The sequence below is a fragment of the Papilio xuthus genome, unplaced genomic scaffold, assembly GCF_000836235.2.
Source record: "Papilio xuthus unplaced genomic scaffold, Pxut_1.1 DF828780.1, whole genome shotgun sequence".
NCBI lineage: Eukaryota > Metazoa > Arthropoda > Insecta > Lepidoptera > Papilionidae > Papilio > Papilio xuthus.
This window is the reverse complement of record NW_013529869.1, coordinates 3,168,775-3,196,017: the sequence shown is the minus strand read 5'-3', so window position 1 is coordinate 3,196,017 and position 27,243 is coordinate 3,168,775. Positions and strand designations below refer to the sequence as shown.

The 27,243-nt window shown below is 36.8% G+C and overlaps 2 protein-coding genes across 2 annotated transcripts in view; both read right to left on the bottom strand.

The window, feature by feature from the left end:
- Window positions 1-79: 79 nt before the first annotated feature.
- Window positions 80-3,445, bottom strand: LOC106128447 (WD repeat-containing protein 46). Its single transcript, XM_013326844.1, has 11 exons — window positions 3,411-3,445; window positions 3,223-3,339; window positions 2,836-3,065; window positions 2,449-2,700; window positions 2,073-2,223; window positions 1,615-1,850; window positions 1,201-1,365; window positions 957-1,096; window positions 627-817; window positions 331-429; window positions 80-231 (listed from the first exon to the last, which is right to left on the bottom strand). Exons 1-11 carry the CDS (start codon window positions 3,435-3,437, stop codon window positions 103-105), a joined length of 1,737 nt encoding a protein of 578 aa, XP_013182298.1. The 5' UTR covers window positions 3,438-3,445; the 3' UTR covers window positions 80-102.
- An 809-nt stretch (window positions 3,446-4,254) lies between these two features.
- The window catches only part of LOC106128516 (uncharacterized), a 70,051-nt gene continuing 47,062 nt past the window's right edge, over window positions 4,255-27,243 (bottom strand). The window contains exons 3-18 of the mRNA XM_013326939.1: window positions 25,228-25,283; window positions 14,744-15,783; window positions 13,952-14,024; window positions 13,758-13,798; window positions 12,759-12,917; window positions 12,072-12,522; window positions 11,768-11,965; window positions 11,375-11,585; window positions 11,105-11,265; window positions 10,896-10,993; window positions 10,175-10,400; window positions 7,311-7,520; window positions 6,747-6,809; window positions 6,346-6,635; window positions 6,083-6,243; window positions 4,255-5,821 (exon numbers count right to left, since the gene is read on the bottom strand). Coding sequence (XP_013182393.1) covers window positions 5,501-5,821; window positions 6,083-6,243; window positions 6,346-6,635; window positions 6,747-6,809; window positions 7,311-7,520; window positions 10,175-10,400; window positions 10,896-10,993; window positions 11,105-11,265; window positions 11,375-11,585; window positions 11,768-11,965; window positions 12,072-12,522; window positions 12,759-12,917; window positions 13,758-13,798; window positions 13,952-14,024; window positions 14,744-15,783; window positions 25,228-25,229 — 3,705 coding nt within the window. The 5' untranslated portion in view covers window positions 25,230-25,283 and the 3' untranslated portion in view covers window positions 4,255-5,500. The remainder of the gene's footprint in view (window positions 5,822-6,082; window positions 6,244-6,345; window positions 6,636-6,746; window positions 6,810-7,310; window positions 7,521-10,174; window positions 10,401-10,895; window positions 10,994-11,104; window positions 11,266-11,374; window positions 11,586-11,767; window positions 11,966-12,071; window positions 12,523-12,758; window positions 12,918-13,757; window positions 13,799-13,951; window positions 14,025-14,743; window positions 15,784-25,227; window positions 25,284-27,243) is intronic.

The following is a 27,243-nucleotide window of genomic DNA, read 5'->3' as shown; positions in this document are numbered from 1 at the left end:
TTCAAAAAGCATTGAATGGACGCTAGTATCAACTACCTCTAACATATTTTAGAACAGAATTATTAAGAAAAAAACCAAGTTCAAAGACACTTATGTTTAATTTTATTTTTTCGATTTAATTTTTGGCACAAATCTATCTAGTACTCCAAATGATTGTTTTGGAGCAGATTCTTTCTCCTTCTGCGGTTCTTCTAACATCTTCTGAGCTTCAATGGCTTGGTCAATTATTTCCTGGAATTTATGAAATTGTTACAACATTGGCTATGGTACTAAAAAAAAATGTTACTACTTATTATGGGTTGCTAGTTGTAATAAATTTAATATTTTTACCTTTCTCATTGCACTCTTTATGATTTTCTTCCTTGCTATGTTTGTTTTTCCTTTGTTTTTATGCCTCGGAGTGAAATCGACATTCTTGGGTTTAATATGCTGCAATTAAGATAACATTGAAATTATTATCAATATATAATATCTACACAAAATTCCGATTCAAAAAATAACTTGAATAAATTAATTTAAGCTGTAAAAGTAATTAAGAAGGAAAAAATTATCAAAATTACTTATTTTACGTAGACCAAAAGCTGTTAGATTTGCGTATATTATATTAGTATTATTATAAAACTTACCAATAGTTTCTTCTTTGCTTCCATTTGGTCTTTCATTGAAGGTACATCCACTTGCATAACATCAAATGGATCGAGAGTAATAAGTTCCGCGGGTATTTTCTCAAGCAAAGCTTTAACCTCGGCCTCTTTTCTTTGCTTCTTATTTTGGAAGGGATTGCTTTCCAAAGCGTCAAAGTTAGGTTCACCACTTCCTGTAACATAATAATTTGTTTATTTTCAATAATATTTTCTTTTAGTAATAAAAGTAAGTAAAGAGTTCTGTTAACTTTATAAATACGGGGCAAACTCTATTCTTCCTTTTTGTAAATATTCGATATAATATCGACTTACCTGGCACTATAATACTTGTAAAACCACTGCTTGTTCCAACTCCTAAAACATCTTCGTATGGACAGAAGTTAAAGTTACATATGGATTTAGCCATACGATGCCTTAGGTATGGTTTTTCCGTAGTTTGTGAACAACAATTACTATAAAAAATGGTATTCAATTAATATTATGGAAAAATGTAAGTCTGTACCATTAGAAATATAGAGTATAAGTTATTTTTTTTTAAATATTAACTAATACATACTTGTATATTTCAACAACATCTCCAAGCCCAACTGCAAGCATTTCCTTTTGTGAGAAATTCAAATCTACAGGAGGTGTTCTTAACTTGTAATGCTGCAATGGACCATCAAGATTTCTTATATCCCATATTTTCATGCTTCTGTCTACACCAGAAGTTGCCATGTACCTTTAATAAAAAACAAATACTTGATTTAAAATGTTAATTTTAATCTGTCAAGCCTCGGAAGAAAATGTTGACATGAAAATATGGTTAATAATGTTAATAAAATGTACATAAATAGAGATAGACAATAATTAAGACCTTGGCATAAATTTACAAACAATCCCTTTCATTCTCGATAATTCAATAAAGAGACTCAACTGAAAATAATAAAAAAAAGCAGATAGAATTAGACATGTTGTAAATTGTACTTACATCCCTCTATTGTCAACAGCGATTGCTGTAAGGGGTGTTTTATGGCATAATATCTTAGCCAAGGGTTCTTTAACATTGGGAGCCCATAGAGAAACAACACCCTTAGAGTTACCTAAGCAAATAGTAGCATTATAAGGATTTTGAGTCATAACCGTTGTTCTTCCAATACGATTATTATAGTGGCCTACTATTTCTCCAATGGATATATCCAACCAAGTCATAAATCCATATTCATTCTGAAATTATCAATCATCATTTAAAAAGACTATTACATAAATGGAATTTTATTACATATCTAAGCCATTTAATTTTTTCTTAGCTTCTAACTGCAACATCGATATCTGTTAAGATATTTTGGAGATATATAATAACAAATATCTAGCCATCCAAACTTTAGTGTTTATAAAATTATTTTTTACATATTATGATTAAGGCAAAATTAAAAATTTCTAACTTACAACAGCAGCCAATAGAAAATGGTAAGGAAGAAATTCCATGCGAAGTATTTTATCCATTTTTTTGACACAATGCAGCTCAGTTCCTGTATTATCGTAAATATATAGCCATTCTTTTTGTGCTACTGCTATCATAGTTTCTACATGAAGCCAACTGGAAATAAAAATTTATGCACATGATATATGTTGAAACACTCAAAAATTTTAAACATACATAAAAAAATCACAATTTAAATACCATAAAGAGTTAAAGTTTAAAATACATGGGAATAAAGTTATTTATTGATTTGCCTGAAACTAAAAATCCTTGAGCTGTAAGTGGTGTTTGATAGAATTTTTTTTTTAAATTTTAATTTTTAATTAAACATGAAGTCAGCACCTTATATCATGAATACTCTCCATTACATTAATCTCGCAATGTAATTTCTTGGTAACCCAGTCAAAGGCAGCAAGGTGACCTTGTTTACTACCCAGAAGCAGATGTCTACCATTGCGTGAATATTTAGCTCGGTACGGTCCAAAGTCAAGCTTCAAATCAAATATCTTTGTTGCAGCAGCTATATCTACATTCTCTGCTATTATTTTCTGAGAGACTGCTGTTGTTTTCTCACCTTCACCAACTTCAATTAACCTTCAAAAGAAAAAAAACTGTAAAATTGTATTAACTTTTATGAGACTCTGCATATTTCAGCAGTATTTTGTAGCTAATTAAATCATGTATTGATCCCTTTTTTTTTTAAATGATAATTACAAAAATATGCAATACCCTTGATCTTCTGTGAGAAGAATTTCCGCTCGAGCTGCTTGTTCTTGAGCATACTTATATTTATTTTCTTTCTTTTTTAATTTTAATGCATATAATGGATGTCTTACTCCTCTCCCTTGCAAGCCTTCACCTCTAGAATGGCGCTCTAATGAACTCGGGTCTATAGGCGCTTTACCGGGAAATTTTACATCACGTTCCCTTTTAACTACATTTTTTACAATACGAGCTTCCTGAAATATTATTTTTCAATTCAGTCACACAATCCATACATATAAAACTAAAATATTTAGCATAAAATTAAATATTTTTCACGCAAAAATCGTATAACATGATGTTAAAGTTTTTTGGTTATTCATCAATACATTGGTATTTTCGTAGTATGTTTACCTTAAATCTTTGTTTTTTTATAGTATGTGGTGTTATTTTTATATTAAAAACCTGGACGTCAGTACTAGAATCGGATTTTTTTGGTTTTTCATTCTTTTCTTCTTGAAAATAACGATTCTGAAAAATATAAATACTTGTTTAACTAAAAAAGATTTAAGATTACTTTTCGTATAAAAATGTCAATATACCTTTTTTGTCTTATTTTGGACTTTCATTTTTAAAGTTAGGAGATATGTTTTTATTTGATTAAAACTTTGTATCGCTTTTTGCTTATTAATATATTATGAGCAAGACACATGTGTTATTGACATTGACATTTGACAGATTTTGAAAAAATGACAATGACTTTTAACTTTTTTTCCCAAAAAGGTAAAAGTTAAGATTATCAATACGACTTCCTAAAGTAAAAGATGATTCCTGTTTTAAAATTATTCTTTAAAATATCGAATTACAGCTTTGATTTTGTGAAAAATAAAACTTAAGGAAAATAAACAACTGGGCAGAAAATGCTTATGCATGCTTTTTTCGCTTTATGTGATCAGTCAAATTGATCGAAATGTTAATATGTACCGTAAGAAAGGTAAAGTATTTTACGATGGTATAACAGGCGTAACTTTGCCTGTATAAATCCCTTCGTGTAAATCTTCGAAACTAATATTTTAACCTTGCGTCTCATACTGTACAATATTTTGGCTTTCGTATACATTTTCGTCTGATAATTTTAGAGTCTTTTTAGCTTAAATGTACGTCGAAGGACTAAGTGCATGTCCGATAATCTAAATTGATATCCATGCGTACGAGGCTATTAGAATTATTCTCCGATAATTTTCATGGACTTCGTGTTACAATCGGCGACAACTAAGTTATCGAACGATTGCGCCTTTTATTCTCGTAGACGATTTTTCTACGATTTATTTAGAATTTTTTGGCATCCTTAGGTCGATCTATTGCTAAATGGCATGTTTGGTTTTATGATATGCAATAAGAAAAAATTACACCAAGTTATTTGTATTTATTATTTTTATTCTCTTTAACAACACATACTCAATATTTTACAGAAACGTATATGACATCAGAGTAGTAACATAGTAGTAGGTTTAGTATTTAAATACGAATATAATTTCCGATTTGTGTATCATTTTGAAGTGAGAAATTTTAAGCTTTAAATAATATAATTTTAACAAAACATTATGAAATAGGTATAATTTGAAACAATTATTGCACACATTTTGTGTACGATTTTGCCAAATGAAAACATTGCAAAACAACACCAACTCGCGACAATTAAGCTATCACATTCCGTAAAGTTAACAATAAATAAGTTGTAACACGTAACATAATCACAGTAAAGTGAAACATGACTAACAAAGAAAGTTTTTCATTATTTCTAAAATTGGTTAATTAATGACTGAATTATTTACCTTACTAATGAGATCTCATTATTATCTAATATAAATAAAAACGTCCATATGACGTGTCAACTATGTATTCACAATTTTATTTACAAAAGTGACTAGAGAGTCCTCTAAGGAGTTTATAATTTCGTTTTTAAAATCTTTATCTCCGTAGCTTAGTCCACATATCAGTGAGGGATCAGCTGTGACTCAAGCATTTGGCACATTCCCAGTATTTAGAACGTAAAACGTAAATATTCGTTAACATGTCATCTTAATTACTACGTAATACCTTTTTTGGGCTAAAAAAAATTATCCTTCCACTAAATACTGTCGTAGCCCAACGACAATAATTTCTATTAATATAGAATTACGTACAATATTTACATACCAAATCTGACAATAATATTCGTGTATGTTAACTCACTTATATGCAATAGTATAAATTTTTTCCTAACATTTAGTTTTATGTTAAGCATATACGAGTAACAATGTTTAAATTTTATTTAAGTCTTACTATTAGTCCTTCTTTAGTTTTTTTTTTTATATTCGAAAGATTTTAAAGTGTTGTGTGTACGTCGAAGACAAGTCACACATCGTATACAATGGTTCACAAAACATTGTTACCTAAGCAGAACACATAAAGTCCGAATATAATCTTAAGTATTCGGATGCGTTATATAATATACATATTCTTATACACATAATATTCACTGCTTTAACCGTTTTTCTTTGAAAGTTTATAAACTTTGGTTAATAGCTAAACGTTCTAATTTTTCGTTATTAAATTGCACTATGTCTTTTTGTATCACCGTGTAAGCTCCGTCGATCTGAATCGGACAATGTATTTATTGTCGCTCAGTTTCGGCGGCGCTTGTTGAACCTTAAATGGGGGTTGGTAGCACTGTGAAGTCTTGAAGCGCGTTTTTCACCGTTTCGTATATCGGGCGGTTCTCATCGGGGCAGTAGCCGTCTGGCGAGCACAGGGTCTGCAGTTTGGTGAGATAGGAGTCGAAGTTGTCGTGGGCGGGCTTATCGCCGGGCACGGGCGGCGGTGGTGCACCGGGTGTGCCCCCAGCGTTCGTCACGGGCACCGTACCTCCACCAGGAATCCGAACGTGTTCCAGTAACGTTATAACGTTATTGCGGAGGCTCTCATAATATTCATTGAGGTTGTTGTTCCGCTGGGATATCAGCTGATTCTCCTGCAAATAAAGAAAAGTATCAATATCAAAATTCAACAATCAATTAATCATTTAATTATTGGCTATTTTGCGTTACGAGGGTGTACTCGAATAGTTAGCTGTACTCACAAATGTTTGCAAGATGTTAGTAGCACTCAAAGCTGGATGTTTGGAGCCATGACAGTACCATCTACGAAATTTTTGACCGTTGAAAGATTATTATGTAATGTCTATGACTTATTGATTCAGCCCTACCTAGGTTTCTATGTCATAATTACTTACCCGTTCACCGTGACTGAGATGAGTTTCCATTGCATTGATGTCCGACTTCAGTCGAATCATTTGCGATTCAACGCGGGCGTTCTCTCTCTGGAGTTCTGTTATTTCTTGTTCGAGAGTCATAAGATCCTCGCCGTTTCCAGTTTGCATGTTCATCTCCATACCTACAAATGACAAATGAAAATTTTACAAGGTGCATATAGAACGCAATTCAATGATTTATCAAAGTCTTAACGAATTAATAAATCCCACTGATATAAATGTACCTGAATATGGTTTTGGGTATAAGGGTGTTATGTCATCCGGGTATTTCGCCTTCTTGGGCTGCGGGGTAGGCGTGGACGAGCCTGCGACGGGGCACCCGGAAAGGGAGCGATGCGTTAGGAAAGAGCCGTTTATATGCCCGGAGCCATCACAGCCGGGCGTAGGGCAGTTGACTCCGTCGAACTTTATAGCGGAGGCGGCCGCTGCGACCGCTGCCTTGTGTTGCTCTACTGTGCCGCCGCTCTCCAAGACCCGCATTTTGTTCCTATTCGCTATCGGACAGCCGGAAGCGCTGATAAAAAAAGCCATTACATTAATTAAAAAAATAAATAAAATCTTATAACATTTGCAACATTACGCTAGTAGTCTCTATGTATAAACGTATGTGCGCACGTGGCCTTACCTCCGATGCGATAAGAATTTCCCTGTCGCGTGTCCAGATCCGTCACAGCCCGGTATAGGGCATCTAAGCAGCGTGCAAATAATCAACATACTATATGTAAATGTTATTCTTTGAAATGTATAAAAAAGGGCTTATCTTTAAGTGATTTGAAAAATTTGGTATTAGAGAAATTTTAGATATGACGCATGAAGTTGAAATGACAACCTGATTTGATTTTATCAAAGACGATAGATGAAACAGTTTTTTGTTCTAGTTAGATAGCTATCATTGATTCGCCGCCACATACTTTTAATATAACATGATGTTGTAGTACATAACATTTAGGAATTCTTAAACTGCAAGACTGATTATGGTAATTACTTTACTTCCGAATCCTGTCCGTTCTGAGATTTGTTCTTGAGCTTGCAGTCCGGGCAGCAGGTTACCGAGCGCTACGAGGAGTAGTACTTAAGCACCAACATATACGTCATCTAAGTAACACCAAGTCCGACCTATCCTCGAGTTTTTTGGCATGCAAGAAGCTGGAAAGCGCTTAGTACTAGGTTATTACTTGGAGTCGTTTACCTGAGTGGCTCCGAGTCCTGTCCATCCCGGGGCTTGCTCTTGGGCTTATTGGCGCGCGGGCATCCAGAGAGCGAGCGGTGCGAAGAGTAGTTGCCGGTGACGTGTCCGGAGCCATCGCAGCCCGGCGTGGGGCACTTGAGCTCCTGCGAGTGCGGCTGCAGCTGGGAGCGGTCGGCTCGCGGACAGCCCGACAGGCTGCACATGTACACACTGCTTACAATGACGTGACGACCCAACGTATCGCAATACGCTATATCCATTAAAACATATACAATCATTGTCTTAACAATCAATTTGATAGACTCAAAATAAAATCAAGGAAGCAAAAATTATGTGATCGACAAAAAAATCCATGAATTACCTATGAAATGCCAATTATGTATTGCAGGAAGGAAGGCAACATTAACGCCATTAATTTAGGACAATACACGATTGAAAATTAAAGAGTACGATCGATAAAAACCAAGTAAATAGTTTTTAATTCATCCTTTTACGATTTTGTTTCATTGTTCAGATATATTAAGTATTATTATAACAACACATTATATTGAGTAGAAAACATTCCGTTAGTGATTATGGTTATACAGTGAACAAAATATAAACAACACGTTATTACGAACATGCCTACAGTACAACATTACATTTTTCTTGACCATAATTACCTGTGTAATAACAATTAAATTTAAAAAGCAATACATCCTAGTCTTAATACTGTATAAGAATATCATTTTCAGAAATCACCAATCGAAGTAGAAAGTCTATTTTTCCGAATAATTAATCCAAACAAAAAAATGTATCAATAAAAGTGTTTCGGTGGAAGTTTACGGTAAGCATCTCACTGAGGCGTGTATAAATAGCTGCGTCTGCTAACACGCGTGTATGTAGACGATGAAACGGGAATGCATCGTATTTCTATATATAAATGCTCTGTTTGTGTTAGTGCATTTTGGTATCTGTAGTTTTATTGAATAAAAACTCATTCGTACGATTTGAGTTATCTTGATTTTATTTTTAATTATTTTGGTTTGTTTAGTCTGATCAATAATACATTACGGTACTTATAGTTTTTAAAGATGCTATTGAAGTTGGATTTTGTTTTTGCTTTGAAATTATGTTTTTTTATCTGTGGGCTTTTATCAACAACTACACACATACATGCTTTGTTAAATTCACTCGGACGACATCGGACATTAACCGAATTTATTATTAGTTTAGTTAGTTAATCAAGTAAAGCTTTATGCTAAAAGTCAGCTTTTCTAACACTAAACACGTAAACCGAAATCGTTGCTTCCGACGATTTCATGTCAACATTTCGTCATGCGGTTAGTGCACAGAGAAACCTCGGATTACGCCGTCAATTTGTCGGGTGCGGAAACGGGCAAATTGCCGTTCAGGGGCGCATAACGACACGGAACCACATTGAGCACTTCGCGATGCAAACGCGAATATTCACTTGTACGCGATAATATTTGCGAGTACTCGAATACTCGTGAGTACTCGTATATTAGCGAGTACTGGAATATTATCGCTTGCCTGCGATGAGTCGCGAAGTTGCCCGACACGTGTCCCGAGCCGTCGCAGCACTCAACCGGGCACTGGAGCAGCTCGCGGGACTCGCGGCACCGGTAGCCAGCTCTCACGTAATACTCGTCGCGAATATAGCTACCATAAAATAAATTATCAAAACAAACGCGCAAAACTCGAAATGTGTCATATTTATTTGTTAATATCAAACTACAAGGCCTTGTTTTGTGCCTTTATATAGTTCCAAATGCCCCACTAACATAGAAACGGTATTGTATAATACTACTCAACACGTCACAATCTACGTAAAGTTGCATGGAAATGTTTACAAAATCCCCGTTCCTCTAGCTATAACGTTATAATTGTTTGTAATTATTTTTCTATTGAGATAATTAGAAATTAATTGAATAAATTATTTATCTCACCTGTTACGTCGCATATCTGTATTTTGGTACGGGTTTATGCGTATAATCTTATCTTTATTTATCTGTGGTGGTGCTCGCGGGAGCGCCGCGCACGCCGCGCCGGTATATTTAGACTGATCCGACGAGTGTGATTTAGCTACAATTGAAATCCCACACTTCGAGACAATAGCGTAACGTAACTTTTACAGACATTCACTGTTATTTTCTTTTGTATAAACAATAACAACATTTAAAAAACGAACACAGGAGACGGGACAAATAAATTAATTGGTGGTACTGGTTACTGGATCTTTGAAAATTTGTTGATTAAGAGTTACGTCGTCTTCAAAATATAAATCTATACAGATTGTTAGAAAAATGAGAATATAATAATGATCATTAGTTTTAAATTTGAACCTATAATCAATGAGTGATTTCTGTCTGCTATCAACAATATAGCAGTATTATTGAAAGGCTGTGATCAATGGTGATGGAATGTCATATTGTGTAAATAATTCATCACTTGGTGACGTAAACTACTATCCATATGACACGTAAACATCATGTCATCGATGTGCAGTTGCAACTTTATCACGGTCACAGAATGGATAAGTTCGGTGAGAAATTAATTATCGAACCCAAATTCTTTATTTAATTTTAATTCTAGCCATCTATCGTTCTAGGAAATTTACACTTCGGCCTTAGATTATACCTTGGATTTGCTTTTGATCACATAATCTTTGAACCGACTTTCAGGGCCATTCTTTGGACCCTTTCAGCAACTGGTAGTCGTTGACACACAAGGATCAAAAAGTTGAAGACCTTAAAATTAAATACAGAAGTCTGCTCCTTGCTTCTACGGACAGTGGTCACCAAGCTTTATTAGCGATATGAAGTGGTCACTTTGCCGTTTTATTCTAAAAAAACGATACTTACGTGTTGTCTTTAGGCTTGTCGTGGGGCGCGTGGGAGGCGTGCGGCGCGTGCGGCGGCGGCATGTAGCAGGGCGGCGAGTAGGGCGGTGCGTGCGGGTAGGCTGGTGGGGGGTAGCCGCACTGGTACTGGTAGCCACCGTAGCCCGCCGCAGCTGCTGCTGCCGCTGCGTACTCGCCCTGCCCCAGCCCGTACCCTGCCACCGGATGCGGACTTACGCCGCCGTAACCTAACGAAAGAATAAAATGTCGAAATCCATGTACCCGACCGGTTGTATGTAAGAAACTGGTATCACACTAAGGGGTCTGTAGTAAAAAAAAGTACATTGTATCTAACTTATATTTTCCTCTATATCAATTCTGACTTGTTATTTTGCCTATAAATGTTCGTAGCAGCAGGGTGTTTATAAAGTTAATATTTCGTTGCGCCTGTTGTTTAAGATTAGCAACATGTCTTCGCGCGTCATGTTGCGGCGACGCGAGCTCGCTACGGCACCCTGCATTACAACGGCGGTCGCGATTTAATCTACGTGATGTGTTACATGGTACCCTTCTGTACGGAACCTTACAGTCCCTTGCGGTTATAACCTACAACATGGGGTAAAATATTCGAGAAACATTGTCAAATATCTTAGGTTCTACCATATTCTTTAGATTCTAACAATGTATATATTGGTAATTCAAACTTTAGTATTATTAAATCCATATAAGTTTTGTTTCATTACCAGCAGCATCTCTGTGATATGCTTCTAAGTAGGGATGACTGCCGCCACTGTCCGGCGTCGACTCCCGGCTGTACGACACGCCGCCTGGGAATCCGCGGCTGTTGACAAATACAATAGCTTTAAAACATGTTCCAAACATTAATATTTTTGGAGAAGTGGGAAAAATCTTAGAATAAAAACTAAAGTAATCCTAAGCCAATATGCCTCACCTATGTGGTAAACGGGACACACTAAGGTCGAGGGTCTGACCCTGCGGACTGGGCACCTGTGGGCTGGCCGTGAGCTGGGGCGACGCGCCCGGAGGGGGGCTGCCGCGCCCGCCCCCGGCGCCGCTGCCGGCGCTCGTGTACACCGGGGACGCGTACGGACCCTGTTATAAAAATGGGCTTTTTTAATATAGACGTCAAGGAGCTACGAATTCGAACTTATGCATCGGTTTACAAAAACGCTGTAATTAATTTTGGGATGGATGACCTCACCTGTGGACTACCATTGGAGGTGGAAAGGTCTATAGCCGGGCGAGGGTCGCGCGGGTCTCTCGGCGTTGGGCTACGCGGTCTTTGCGCCTGCGCCGCGGCGATCTTCACAGAAAGATTGATTGCGGAGAAGCCGGGCGGCACTCCGGGTGTCATGGCTCCCACTCCGCCCACGCTCGCTACGCCGCTACTGGCTTCGTAGTGGTACATTGGTCTGCGCCGAGGGTTTACGCTCTTAATTCAGTGTGGAGGGAGGCACACAATATATAAACTTGCAATCGCACTTGGATAGTGAGCCACGTTTACCACATGTTAGGCATTTTGTCATTATGATAGAGATTTTCTAGATGGAAGAGAAGTATAGAAGTTCTTTTTACAAACTATTTTTTTAATTACCTTGGATATATCGGGCCGGAACTGGTCTCCTGTTCAGACTGATCGGTCTTCATTGGTGTGGGTAGGTGTGGGTCATGGTAGCGTTCGTCTTCCCAGCCGTACGGGCGCTGCGGACATTGTGCCGGTTCGTAGCGCTCAAATGCCGGGGTGCCCTCGTAGCACCGTGGTTCGTAGCCGTAGCGCGCTTCGTTCATTTGGCTACAATAATATTATGTGTCTTAAATCTATTATGATTTAGGGTACCTTCATAATGAGAGACTTTGGTGTCGTTGTAGACGTAAGAAGACTGTTGTTTGCAAGTTACCTGTAGGAGCGGACGTGGTCGTCCGGCGGTCGGTCGTACGGCGAGCGCTGGTCAGGCGGCGCGCCGTACCCCGCGTGGCGCGTCTCCATGCCGCCGGGGGAGTCGCGCTCGGGCTCGGCGGCCTCACGCTTCGGTACCAGCAGCTCGGCCGCTTCACTCTTCACCTCTGGACTCGGCGGTGCCGCCGCTTGCACGCGTTCTGCTTGAATTTCCCGCTCCTTTTCGCGCTCGCGCTCTCTTTCCCGCTCACGTTCTCGTTCACGTTCACGTTCTTTTTCCCGTTCTCTTTCTATTTCACGTTCACGTTCTTGTTCTCGTTGTCTCTCCCTTTCCTTCTCCCGCTCCCGTTCTCGTTCTTTTTCTCGTTCCCTTTCTCTCTCGCGTTCACGCGAAGTATTCGGATCGATGCTTGCTGGTACTGTTGTAATTGTTGTTTGCGGCAATGTAGCAACTGTATAAAACGTGGAATAAAAAAAAGGTTTTTTAATAACAACAGTATTATTTCTAATTAAACTATTACCCGTGTATTGCCAAAACATATTTATTTTAAATCGATTTAACAGCTGATCAAGAAAACTAACGACGTGAGCTTGGAGTCTAAAGGTTTAAGACATTTCACTTGCTAAAATGTGTCTTTTATCATGATGATTTTGATATTGATAAAGTTAATAACATAGGCATATATACCTGGTGGCCTGGCGCGCTGTGACCTGGCGGCGGCCTTACGCGCGGCGGCGGTGGGGCAGCCGGAGAGCGAGCGGTGTGTGCTGCGGTTGGAGCTGACGTGACCGCGCCCGTTGCAGCCCGGGGTCGGGCACTTCAAGATCGTTTCGTGAAGTGCCAAGACTACACCACAGTAAACTCAAAATTAATATAATTCTAAGATTTCTTTACAGTTTTATTTCTAATATTTACTTTTGCGAAAAAATTTAGAATAGAAATACATTTAATGAAAATTAACGAAACGTATGAAAACTGATGCATTGATTCTCATCACCGATCAACCTATCATTATCTCTACGACGAGTCGGCACAGTATGTTCTACACTTCCATACATCTCTATCAGCCGTCATATCTGAATTTTAAGCTTCTTACACATATCCTATTTCACATAATGCATACTGTCTTCGGGCTTCCTTTACCTTTGGAGCATTCAATCCACATTCTATCTCCTTACTTTCTTCATTTATGTGATGATCATCTCTATGCATAAAATGTATCACGCTATCCTCTTGCTTCTCAAGTTCTCCATCATTGTCGCTTCTTTATTATTGTACAACGTATATTCTGCTAATATTTACGTGTAACCTTCTATTGCTTAGTCTATTTCAATGTTAGGTAAATTATTTATTTCTAGTATATATGAATAATAATAAAATAAATCATGAAAATAATCAATATAAGAAAAGACAAAATAAATCTGTAAGGCAAATAATTCGTAATAACTGAAAAATTATTTTATATGAAACCAAAATAACTCTAGTTTTCAAGAACAACAACTTTTTATTGCATGAAATTCTATCACATATTTAATACCAAGCAATCATTTATAATTATAATTGATTGGTATTTAAAAACAACATTGAAAGTTATCCGAAAAAAGTTGTCATTCCATTTTACAGAAGCTCCTACAACTGAAATGATAATAAAAAGCTCTGTCACTATTTATTCGTTTCATTACTCACTCTCCGGGGTGACTTTATCCTTTCTTGGGCATCCTGACAGACTGAGGGAAGAAATGTACTGATCAGTTACTTTTTTATTTATTGATATCAATACTTTAAAATAACAACGATGTATGACAATGTTTAGGTATATTTTAATTTTGTTATTGTTTCTTTATTTTTGTAGTCAATATGCTTTGGTTTTAAAAACTAACCTTCTATGGTGTGTGTAAAGTCCAGTGACGTGGCCCTGCCCATTGCAGCCAGGAGTAGGACACTTGTTGCCTTCTGTGAACAATTCGAGCGGTTCATGAATTAGAATTTCGTTAATCATCAGGCGGGGGCGTGCGAGCGCGATCGATATGGGCGGGCGTGTCCGCGGCATGCGGCGCCCCGCCCAGCCCGGCCCGGCCCCGGCCCACCCCACTGGGAAACTTAAAAGAAAAAATAAAGAACGCTAGGCGGCTGCGCGACTCGACTGACGATTTTTTTCAGCTGAAACGGGGCGGCGCGGCGACGCTCCGCCCACTGCCTGCCCTGACCCGTTTTTATTGCGCCACGCTCTGACGTAAGCCCAGTTATCTGCCAGCAGTTCGAGGAAAATATTTAGGTACTATCTTTTATATGCGTTATCGACGTAGGTGGAGTTTCCCACTCTGAAGGCCACCGACTAAATTATGAGAGACATCTTACAAATGAGGGATGATTTGTTACCGGATTTCGTTACAACTTAAAATCTGTCCCGAGAAAGAATTCGGTTTTAAATAATAACAGCGAAACTCCATGTTCGGTTTAACTTCATGTACTCCTATTTTCAAATAGACATCAAATGAGATTATAATATCAATATATAGTTAAGTTACAAACTATGCAGTCAGTCAGTTACTTAGGTCGCTTGTCCGTGAGATGCACGACCTTGAAATAAACTTAGTTAGTGATGCCGAAATTAGTTGAATGGAACATTGAGGTCGTTAAGGAAGTTTGGTTGGGTCGTATTGGCGTCGCACCTCTCGGCGGCGGCGGCGAGAGCGCGGAGTAGGTGCGTGCGTCGCGCGCGGGCTGCGTGGAGGGCAGCGCGCGCGCCTCCTGCAGTGCGGTGGCAGCGCGCGAACCGGCGCCCGCCGGCTGCAGCACAGTGTACTGCTTAGACACCTTTGCCGCCGAACTCTTCTCATGCTCGTTCGAGTATCCACCGAATGGTTCGCTGGGGAATGATGGTCCCGGGATTTTATGTTTCACCTCCGCCGGGGGTTTAAAAGCAGATTGTGTGGAAAACGGTAAAGCCGCCGTTGCCGCTTTGTACGCGTTGTAAAGCGATTGCTTATTAACGGCGAGCATTTCGCTTTTTCGTTTATGTTTCATGTCATCATCGTCGTATTTCTCATCAAGTTGATCCGACATATCTATTTCTAGTTCATTCGAAGACGAGTCTACGAGTTCATCAAAATTAGGACCATCATAATGATTGGAGTACCGACTGTGTCTGTCGTCTTCGACGCTTTTTTCTCGCTCAGTAAACAACGTTGGTGGTTTATTGTCTTCGTTGAACTCCCCGTTATTATGTTCTTCGTTTATATTGTGCATCATAAAACTTTTTTGTGAGACGTCGGCGCTATCCGATGATTGTGACGGAGATGATGGGAGCATTTTATCGGATCTTCTGTCATCAAAAAGGTGATCGAAATCATTGCCGTCGTTTTCATCGCCGCTGTTTCCGCTGGGCTGATCCCTGGACCAACTGCCAGAGAATGTTATAAGTGCCGTCGGATTGTCTTGAATAAGATTTTCATCGTCTTCGTCGGGAAGCCGCATTGATTGTGACAATTTAGTCGCGAAGGCTTGCTGCAACATATCGGTGTCTTCCGTGTACTCCTCATCGAGCAGGTGCCGTCGACGTTTGTTAAGGACTTGGTCGTCCATGGAGACTTCGTTGCCGATGTACTCGAACCTCCTGTCGTTAACTCGAAATGCCTCTATGTCTACTCCAATCTCGAGCCTTCTTTTATTTATTTGTGATAATGATGAATGTGTGTTCAGTGGGCTCGTCCTGAAACAAACAAACTAGTCAAACCTGTTCCGCTTTATAATTAGCATCAAATTGAACACATTAATAATAATATAAGAGTGTTTTGTACTTGCGATTCGATTTTCCATCCACAATCAAAATATTTTTACGCGGAAATGATTCTCGGCGTTTCCAATTCGACGTCATCGCATTGTAAGCACTTCGTTTATAAGTTTAATTGCACAAAAATCGTTCCCACGTAAAAACCATTTCACTCAAGAGCTTTCAGACCAATTTTATTTCGTCAAGGGCGAAGTCAATCAAGAAGAAATAGTTTAAAAGCTTATTTAATTTATAAAGGTAAAACAGCAGTGTTAATTCAAAGTTGGCAAGAGATCAACAAAATGAGTAATTACACGATGGATTTTTTTAAGTGTTAAATTTTAGGAATTATTAGTAAATTATTTAGTTTTCAATCTAGCATTTAGTTTAGAAATTATTTTTCTTCCACGACACGCTGCGTTAATAGTATTTAAAATGTTTTAAAGTTTTGTGGACACGAAAACTTATTCAAAAACTTTTTAACCTGTCAGTTAGACAATTATATGACGTAAATTTAGTAAAAGAGGTTTGATTTGGTACTAGAATTAAGTTTAAAATTGCCTCATATTTATTTCTCAAACATAACATTATTTAAATCTACCGGGAAACGATATTCTTTGAATTAAAATCAAGATAGGAAAAAAATTCAGGTTTCATAAAAAAATAGGAGCAAATGAAAACCAAAAAACATTTCTTTTTACTGAAATTCCAAAAAGCACTAAAAGCTGTAAATTCGCTGCTATAAATTAATATTTAAAGCACGAACCAAATAGTACATATTGAAATTATGCATGAGTTTATTTACAACCTATCTCACAATCATATTGATTGCTAATTATGATAATTTTTATATCTCAAAATATAAAAAAGGTAATAATTTAAAAAGTGTGTTTGACTTAAATATCTGTCTATTACCTCATTGTTATTATTAAAAAAAGTAAGAAACATACGGAATGCAAGTAAATTTGTTATTCATAGCTTTTTTAGTGGACACTAATGGAAAATATTAACATAACCATCGATGGAAAAGTTATAAGCACATTTAGCAATTGGAACTGATTTATTGACGTATCCAGGAAAGTTGTGCAATATGCGGCTCTCTACTTAAGATAGTAATCGATGGCCCTTGACGTAGGTATCGGGAACGGGGCGCACCGGATACTCGGAATACCGATAGTGCGGCCGCCCGGCAAACATTTACGTACGTGACGCACCCCTTAGTCGGTACCGCTGTTAACAGAAATAGTCCAAAACGTGAAACGTTTTCAGAAGCCCGCTGAAGGGATGTAACGCACGAATTTGCGTTTGCGAAAGCGCTTACGTGTTGGTGTAGGGTAATTAGATAAACCCTGAGGGCGGTGGCTGCTTAACCGGTTTAAACTAGTAGTAGTGCGGACCTTTATCAGCGGGCGGCGAGTGGCGGGTTATCTCGGGGCCGCGTTAATTGTAATGCTTGGAGATTAGGGCGCTATATAGACACGTATAGTGAGTATCACTGAGTAAGGAATAAAGGGGTGCGTGTAAGATTCTAACATAAAAACGTATAATAATATTCAAATATGTTTTATAAGAAATGCTTTCTTATATTACCAATGTTATTGAGAAAACTAAAAATAATATCAAATTCCACAATAAACTATTGTGATGATTTGTTAACTACGAGTAAATAAAAAGATTCAGGCATATCATGACGCAAGAATTTATTTAATGTATTATTTCGTATTTACAACGTTTACGAGTAAGCACGTGCGAATGAAGAAATCTCTACCAATAAGTCTTTATTAAAGGACGAAAGGTGAATCGAGACCCTTTCCCTCACAGCTATAACAAACACGCGTCGTCCTCCCGCGGGCCCCAGCCGACGCGGCTTCCAAATTCAAATTGCACCTTAGAATTCTTAATTATTGAAATCATAAATCAAAACGTGCCGTCTGGGCGGGCGACCATAAAATTGAGTGGGGAGGCGAGCGCGAACACTCGAGTGTGGTAGGATTAAGACATTATCACTTTTCTTTCAAGCAGTCGCGCCCCCGACGGCCGCGCTCGGCTGTAAATCAGCGGCTAAATCCTCCGGATTAGATTCATAGAGTTGCCGCGGCCCGGGGAATCCCGCGCTGGCGATAATGGCTCCGTGTGCTCGCGTGATTTTGCTTTTAAATCGACTCCCTTGCTAAGATAAATACACTCCCAATTTGGCTCCGTTCCCGGACCGAGATTTTGAACAGCTTTAAAGGTGACTTAAGTTCATTGAGAATAACAACTGAAAGTGACTGATAACCCCGCGACCTTTTCAAGACGTGATATAAAAGTAAATGCTGATACGGAGGATTTAAGTTCTGCAAGTTTATTATAAAGTAGGCAAATATAGATAATCGCTTATGTCGTCGAAAAAAACTATACCATCGTTATGTCTACCATTAAATCATATGAACAATTTCAAAATAAACTTGAATGGAATATTTTGACTCTCTTGCTCTTGGACAAAGTAATACTTGATTATGGATATCGCTAGGAGGGCTGTAGGCCGTAAGAATGAAAATATTTTTTTTTTTAACTTTTGAGCAAAACACATAAATCTAAAAGAAAACGAGAATATTATCAGTTCTTTATTGCTTAGAAGTAGAAAATTACATCGAAATACTATAAACATAATTGTAAGCCAATATTTTTATCTCATAGCATTCGGGTCATTTTATAAATCGCCACAGGGAACAAGTCAATCAATCACCGCAGTTGTTGGTCAACGATATTTCGGAAGTCATCTAAATATTTATCTAAACGGCGTTATATGCAGAAACGATGAGGAAAATCATAAATAAATAGATTAAAGGCAGTGTACCTTTGTCATTGGAAATAAGGGAAAGTCAACGATGACGAAATAAATAACATACTTCTCAATTAGGTACATACACTTTGTTCTATATACTATGCGCAGAGTTTACGAATGTCTATTTCGCATGGCCTGAAGTCGTTTATTTGTTACATATCACCCTAATTTTGTGTGCCTCCAATTTACTCGACTTAAATATGCTTGGTCACTCTCTCTTCATTCTTTCAACATGCCCGAACTATCGAAGCGATTTTCATCACTGTGTGTCCTCTTTTCGTCTTAAATACGTATTAGATTTTTTAATCTAATACGTATTTAAGACGACGACGAAATACGTATTAGATTAAAAAATCTAATACGTACCTAATCTAAAAAAAAAATCATCCTATTAAAAAATACGAAGAAGTTTTTTTTAGATTCAAATGCAATAAAATGTTACTAACTGATATTAAAACATATTTTTTTAGATTCATGCTAGACCTATTAGTAGTTTTTTAAATCGACTTCAGTAAATATTCATTCAAATAACGTATTTTGTTTGAATAAAAAAATACAAAAAGTAAATAATAAACCGAATAAGTTTAACGGAAAATATTACCATAATATTTATAAGAATTCGAAAAATAAAGTTTAAAACGAAGATTGTTGACAAGTGTAAAAACCTGTGTCCTTTGTAAATGAAGGGTGTTTACTCCACAGTAAGTAAGACCCCATTTTTAAGTGAAAAATCAATAGTGCAATAGTTAAATTCGCTCTTAGTAAGTGGGCTAATGGTATAGCGCGGTACAATGTGAACGGCCCTTACCCTACTGCAGTTGTAGGGTTGGCAAAATTATATTACACGTAGATCATTTCTTTGGACGTATTTTTTTCCGAGTGTTTTAGACATATAGAAAAATGTAAAAGTTAAGAATGTCTCTGTAGTATAAAGTGTATTTCCAATGCTTTGGTAAAAATAACTTGCTTAAAATACTGTCGATAAGTTTACTGGGACCACTTTAAAACATGTTAATTATTGCTTTAATGTCCACGATCATACGAGTGAGGTTTTTGATCAAAAACTCCTTATTTTCAGATTAATTGTTTTTGAGTAATTTTTTAATTACAGTATTATAATCGTGAAAATACAACAGAGAATGTTCAGCCCTACTCGTAGTGCACTCGAGGCAGGAGACCCGAGGCTCGAGGCGAGGGTTATCATGTAGTACGCCGTGTCGGGACCCTTGTGTACGCGGTCACGTACGTGCCTCGTGCGAACTCCGCTCGCCTCGCATTGCCAATGAACATTTAAACAATTGAACATTGCTTTTTGTTTTTCGTTACGACTATACAAGGTTATGTTGTTGATTTAATTTTTATAGTGTTTCATTTAAAGTTGTACAAATTTATGTTAAATACCCATGTTTGTTTTTGCTGTATTTTTTTCGATATAATGTTATCTTGGTCATCGAGATTGAGAATATATTATAATATATGTAACTTGGCTATCAGGTAAGTAATTATTTATACGAAAATTATGTTGGTTAATAATAATGAACTCTTCTAATGAAATATTTACTTAAATTCTACTACTACTTATATCTTACCTAAACGTTTAAATAAATAAAAACTTAAAACAAAAAAAAAACTATGTTTGATCTTAACTCGATTAGAAATAGATGTCGCATGTCCTAATTATTGGTATCGTATATTTATAATAGGACTAATATAGTAGTATAGTAGAAATATAATAATAAGCTTAAACCTTTAATAACCACTTTAAGTATGTTCAATAGACGTTTATAGCATTAAAATTTTACGCCTGAGTAAATTCCCGTTGTGTTAGAATTGTGGCATAAATGAAAGGCGTCGGGAAGGTGCCCATCAGATATGGCCGGTGCTGTAGAAACAATTTTAGCTGGCTATCTGATCGGGGCTGGGTTGGAGGCGTCACACGTGAAATCGTTTTATCTATCTCACCTGCGTTTAAGTTAATTGGAACGTAAACTTTTGCCTTTTAATTTTTTAATTATACACGATGATAGTTTTTTAAATGTTGAAGTTTATTTATCGTTCTATATTTTATCATATATTTTAAAATTAAAGTTGTGAAATTATAATAGAAATAAAAAAAATATATTAAATTTCCTTCTTTAATTGCAATGTTTCCATGCAAGAAAATAAATATTATAACTAAACTAAGTTCGCTAAAGTTACTTCAAACTTATAAATTCCATAATCTTTTTTTTTACATACATTTTAATTCCATAAATTACTAAAAGTAAGTAATACTTTTTGTTCTAAATAAAAAAGTCGATACTTTTATGTGTAATCGAATTTGACATTTACAAAAGTACTTTTTTTTAGTTAACTTATTATAAAAAATAATCCACACCTTTCTTTTTATTTTTCTTTATTCTACAATATTACCGTTACGCGATGTAATAAATAATGGGATCTAAACAATCCCCTTCTTTGATTACATTAAAATGTTAAAAAAAATGTGTAAAGAGTGTATTTTCATATTGAATTAAGTTAAATTTTTCGATTAATGTTTTAATTGCATGAATAAAAAATATGTTATATATTTCTTTGACAAAAATTGAATAAATGTTACGTGATAGTTCCCGTAAATGAAGTATAAATTCGTACACGGTAGAGCAAAATTATTTTCTACCTAATAAGGATTGAAAAAAGTTAAAATAACTTAAACTAACACTTGTTTTTTAATTATTTCGTTTCATCTGTTTCGGATACGACAAATATATTTACTAAAAGAAGTAATATTAATATTCATCAATATTTTTGAAAGCATTTGTGAAATGGTTTTACGAGCGTGGGATTTGTGCTTTAACGATTTATTTTTTTATATCTCTTCAAACTTCTTGCGTAATTCACCGACGTAGAAAATGCACTGCTGAAATTATAAAGTCCCGAAAAATTATTATTTTTTTAAATCGTTTAATACACAACGCAACAAAAATGTTACTTGTTTAATATTTATCTCGTTTTTACACTGTTAACGAGTACCGAGAGATTTATTTTTATTTTTTTATTAACTTACCAGACAGGCCGAACGAGTGCTGACATTTTTATGAAACGGGGGGTCGAACCCGCATCACGCACAATAAGTTCTATTTACTAATTCACGAAAACACTAACAAAAAAAATTACACTTCACAAAAATCACTTCGTTTAGCGTTCAAAGTTTTGTAGCAAAATAAAAACGCGTAGCACTTCGTAGCAGTGCTACGTCAGAAAAGTTTGTCCGTAGGCCGTAGGTCGCAGTTAGGAGGGTCGGAGCGAGGCCGTGGGCGCGGGCGGCTCGCGGGGCGCGACTCGCGGACTACGCGGAGGCCGCGCCGCACCGCGCGGGGCCGACGGAGGCTTGTGCGCGCGCACGCCGCGCCCACGCCGCCCCGCCCCACACACCCGCAACCTATTTATTTCTAGTTACGTAAAATTTACGCGCAATACCAAATAGGTACTGCATTATAACTTATGTTTCTATTTTGCAGTATACCTATACTACCAATAATACCAGATTGCTATATTGATGCCTTACAAATCGCTTAAATTTGTTTCAATGTATTCTTTTTTCTTCTCTTCAATATAAATTCTTAAATACAAAGTGATTACGGGGCAGATACAAAAAATAAATCGATTGATACTTTAAAGGTAAATATTTGTATTAAAAGCCTATCAGTGTTTTTCACTTGGAATCAATTACAGGCCCGGCAGGTGAGGCGTCGACTGAAAAAAGAAGTCACCCGCCGGACGCCGGCCACTGAAGCCGGGGGCGCGCCGTCAAATTTTGCAGACACGTTTTTTGGGCCATTTCAATGGTATCAATGTCACTTAAATAAATTGATCGAATCGAAGTTCGGACGTCGATATGTCTGTTTTAAATTGGTATCTACACCATAAATGGGAGATAACTGTCAACGTTTAAGTATCGAGTTAATAAGAGTATCATAACTAAGGACTGAATGGTAAACAAAGTAGTAGTAAAGCACGCACCGTTCGCGAATCGATGCGAAAGTTAGCGGAATCGTGTCGTCACAATCAGCTGTTCGCACCGCGAGCGCAACAGACAATGCGATTAAGATCTACGCAGGACAACTTTCGCCGCGCGCCGAGCGGCAGTTAGTTGTTATGAAAGAGAGAAATTTGTAAATTGTTGGCGCCCGAGTTCACGAACTCCGTCGAACCGGAGTTTGTTTTAAGAGTCCAACCTTGAAACAAGAAGAAAAGTAGTCCTGTAAAACAAAGTTTTGCGGCCGCCGTCGCCGGCGCAAGCGGTTCAAGGATTGTGCCCGAACTGTCTGTCTGTACAACTTTACCGATTAAAAGCTCAAAAGCTTCCAAAGTCATTTTAAAAGTTTATCTGTGCGGGGCCGCGGGGTGCAGGACGGGCGCGGGAGGGGCGCAGTGTAGGCGCTCTGTTATCATCCGCCGCGTTACTTTAGTTGGACCTAGTTTAAGTTATTTATAAATCGTCTCCGGTCGTCGGTCGTCGGCCGCGGCTCCTAAATTAAACTGTCAAAGTTGCGAGGCCGCGTAGCGCCTATCGCGGAACATATGTTCCGGCAGCGAATAGTTGCCGCGTACTCGCTGAGTTCCTAGACCCTTTGCTACTTTGTTTTACATCTGTTCCACTTAGCGAACTCCGGCTGGAGTCGGCGCGAGTTCTTGCATGTGTATCGGCGGCACACGCCCGCATCCGAATAGTTTCATAAACATAACCCAACTTAGTTTTGGACGACTTTTCAAAGTCAATGCATACTAACTTTCCATGTCTGGAAGTGCGATATTACTATTGGATCGGATTGCGGCCGACTTTAATGCATTCGTTTGTTTGAAACTTTGCTTTATGGCAAAAACTTTTGAAGGGGTCTAAACAATTCATTTTGTTTCTTTGGACCTACAGTCCAAACTTAGTTTCATTATTGTTTGTGTGTAACTTTCAAAACAATACTTTGTTTTGTGCTGCTTTGTTAAGTAATTGGCAAATTAGTTTTTTTTTGTTGCTGTCTGTATAGAATTTGTTAGTTTGTCTATTATACTTTATGAAAGCTTATTAAAAAAATATTTATTTGTAAAAATTATTATTTCAATTTTAAATAAGACTCATAGAGACAAGCTTGATTAATTTCTTAACTGAAATAACGATAAAAATCAAACAAAATTATATATCTATTGGTTTACTATTGGGTTTACATTAATGTAATTTTCTTAAAGTTCCTTTTAAAAGTTCGTTACTCGAAAAATACGATTTGTTCTAATAATCAAAGTAATTACCAAAATCTCGAACGGAGAGTCACGATCAAACAGTCAAGCGCACAGATAAAGCTGCCACAGCCCTCGGCGGGTTGTCGCTACCACCCTACCGTGACCTGTCAAGCGCCCTATTTGTTCCGATAAGTTGATAAAGGTGTGTATTCCCTTAATGTTTACACAGATCTATACATTTTGGTCGAAGTGTACGTGTTATCTTCCTTCGCCAATAAGTCACGCAATAATTACCGCGAGTCGAGAATCACGCGCTCCCTCGCACATATTTATGCAAGTTACATAAATAAATATCGCTCGCGACAATTGCCAGCGGTTTTATGGTTGAGAATAATGTATTGCCCCGAGCTGCGACTTATAACTGCTCCTATCTCCGCTAGTGCCATTAGGAAACACGCGTAATGATTAAAATGTTTGCATTATTTATATAAGAAATAAATCTTCATTTAAATAATAAATAAAACAAACCTAGTATGTGATGTTTAAATTATTTGAGAAAGATTACTTTGTTTAAAAAGGTATTTTAAGGTAATTGTTGCTTTAAGTCAATTTTTATTTGTTATAATATTTAATAATATATAATAATAATAATAATAATGTCATGTAAGTTTCTTTAACGATTTGTCTATTTATTGAAAAGAAATCTTACAGTTCATTCTCGCATAAAACTAGTAGAGCAGGACATCTAGGTCCTTGGCCACTCCCATTTTGCCGGCCCACAGACATTTATATTCCGGGAGTTTTCTTTTACCTACATACAACTTTTTTTTATAAATACCGAGATGAAATTAACAATAAACAACTGTTTTGTGTAATTAATTGTTTATAAGATCTAGTTATTAACATAGCTTAATATGTTTCTAATCTTTTTAAGAACATGATGGAAAAAATATTATATCATATATTGTCTCCATTGAATGTTACTTCGTCGATGTTTTATTTTAATATAAGCTAAAGCCCGCGACTCCGTCCGCGTGGAATAAAAAAAAATTACTAGCCTATGTGTTCTTCCAGACTATGTTCTACATGTATGCCAATTTTCATTCAAATCCTTTCAGCCGTTCTGGAGATACCTTCAAACTAACATTCATCCATCCATCCAAACATTCGCATTTTTATTATTAGTAAGAAGTAAGATTGTTTTTGTACTGATTGCTTCTGGAATTATCGTTGATAATGATCATTATCATGGTCTATAAAAGCTCTTGAGTTGCTGGCTTTCTATGCAATAACTACATGTCGTTTGAATTGAATTGTATTAGAAAGTATATTTTGCGACTTACATATTAGAAGTGGACGGACGAAATATTTTGTGCGTTATTTCTTCACCGTTGAAAATCTGAAACAACATATTATTTTAATTATTGATTTGATTACAAAAATGTTAATAAGAGTAATAGCAACTTCACCTTAAAAACCGATGTACAGTCAACAGCATAAATAGTATACATTTACAAAGCTTCAGATACTTTTATGCACTTTTGATTTTTAAAACGTGTATGCATGTGTCGCTTTACACTATGAGTACATGCTCTTGGCGAATACTTGCCTCTGCATTTTTAAAACTAACGGCTTCTAGAAGTTGTTTCGTGTATATATTTATGCAGCTGACTGTACTGCAAATATGTTTAAAGATACTTATGGTTTGTGGACACGTAAATATAATCTTCTCGTAAACTATAACAATTGAATGTAAAATGGAATATTATTAATAATTTCAAGCGCACGAAATAGTATTACAAATTGCTAAATCCATGGCTGATGAAAATGACGGCATTACGTGTACGCCCGATTTCGAAATACGATTTTAATTGATGTTGCGCGACCGACCATACAAACTTTATCCAAGTACTGATTGAAGGTAAACATTTCTCAACCGATGTTGAATTTTTTTTTTAACTTACGCAAACTGGGATTTAATTTATGTGCGCAATCGAATTCTTAATATAGATGGTTGGGTAAAAGCTTTTGAAATCATTTATTTCTGTGAGGTTTCGACAGTGAGTTACTTAAGTTCTGTTGAAATAAGTCTAAGTTACAAATAGCGACTATGTACGACGTAGTTATATTAGAATTTAGTTACGTAATCTATCACGGATTACGGATACTATTATTAAAATTAAATGAAATAAGTTTAAACATTATGAAAAAATTAAAAGTGAATAATATTCTTAAACTAATTATTAATTATCTTTTTTGTACCAAAAAAAAAACAAAAGTTATCCTTTTCCTGTCTGTACCCGTCTATTGTTCAGTCCACATGTCAAAGTGCGGCCACGTTCTAGTGCCGTTACGCCGCTCAGAAACGAGGGCGGTCCGTAAATTTGATTTTAATATTGAGCACGTAATGCCCTGTTTGCTCACTGCCTGTAATTGATACGGCCCTCTTAGCACGCGTCTAATTCCTGTAATTATTTTCGAATTCGTCGGCTCTGCCTTTTAAACAACGGATTATTTAAATGTTTCAAGTCGTCGAACGAATTTTGAATATGTAATGAGTACAATATAGAATTACGTATCGTTATTTAATTTTGAATTATTAAAACATATTGTCTATAAGATAATATAATACATTTAATGAAGATCAAATAAAGTAAAATTCATTAGTTATTTCAATATGAAGAAAATAAAGTCACACTTTTTTGAAGCGTCAATAGCCTATTGGTTAGGGGTACGGATTTCCGATCACGAGATCTGGGGTTCGGATCCGACCATTCGACTAATGTCGTAAACCATTTCCTAGCACAAGTAATAATAGTAAATTTCCAAAAAAATCTGCTAATATTTTAATAAAAAAAACAATGAACATTATAACTACATGATTAATTACATTCACGTAAAAGACATCGGGTGAGAAAGATTCGTGCACATGCTACACTTAAGACGTAGCTTATCCTAAGTATAATTTCCAGGGTGGCGACATAAGTTAACAGCGATTCATATCCGATACAGGTGAGATGGGAGTCGAGCGCGCCGAGCGTTCCCCTCTCGCCGCAGAGATTATGGCGGCGCCATCAAATATGCATAAAAGCCGTAAAATGCCACACTTAACTGCTCCCCGACGTTGTGTGACGTCACACGACTGCTCGCCTGCAGACGGATGCTCAGACGTCTTGCTAATTAAAAATTGCTCCTCACGATTTGCATGATACGAGACGAACAAATGTGATTCAAAGATTAGCAAATTAGCATACTGGGAGTTAGCTTTAAAAGTACACATTGTGTTAGAAATTTAAATTCGATTTTTCTTGTCCGATATAAAATTTGCGAGACTAGAAAGAGACCATTAAAACAATATT

Bases quoted from the DNA above. Each gene is read 5' to 3' on its own strand.
- LOC106128447 (XM_013326844.1), bottom strand. From the start codon at position 3,437: ATGAAAGTCCAAAATAAGACAAAAAAG. The intron at 1,851-2,072 runs GTAAGTTAGAAA...TGATAATTTCAG, and splicing joins ATTTTCTATTGGCTGCTGTT to AATGAATATGGATTTATGAC. The intron at 1,366-1,614 runs GTAAGTACAATT...TTTTTATTAAAG, and splicing joins GCTGTTGACAATAGAGGGAT to GTACATGGCAACTTCTGGTG.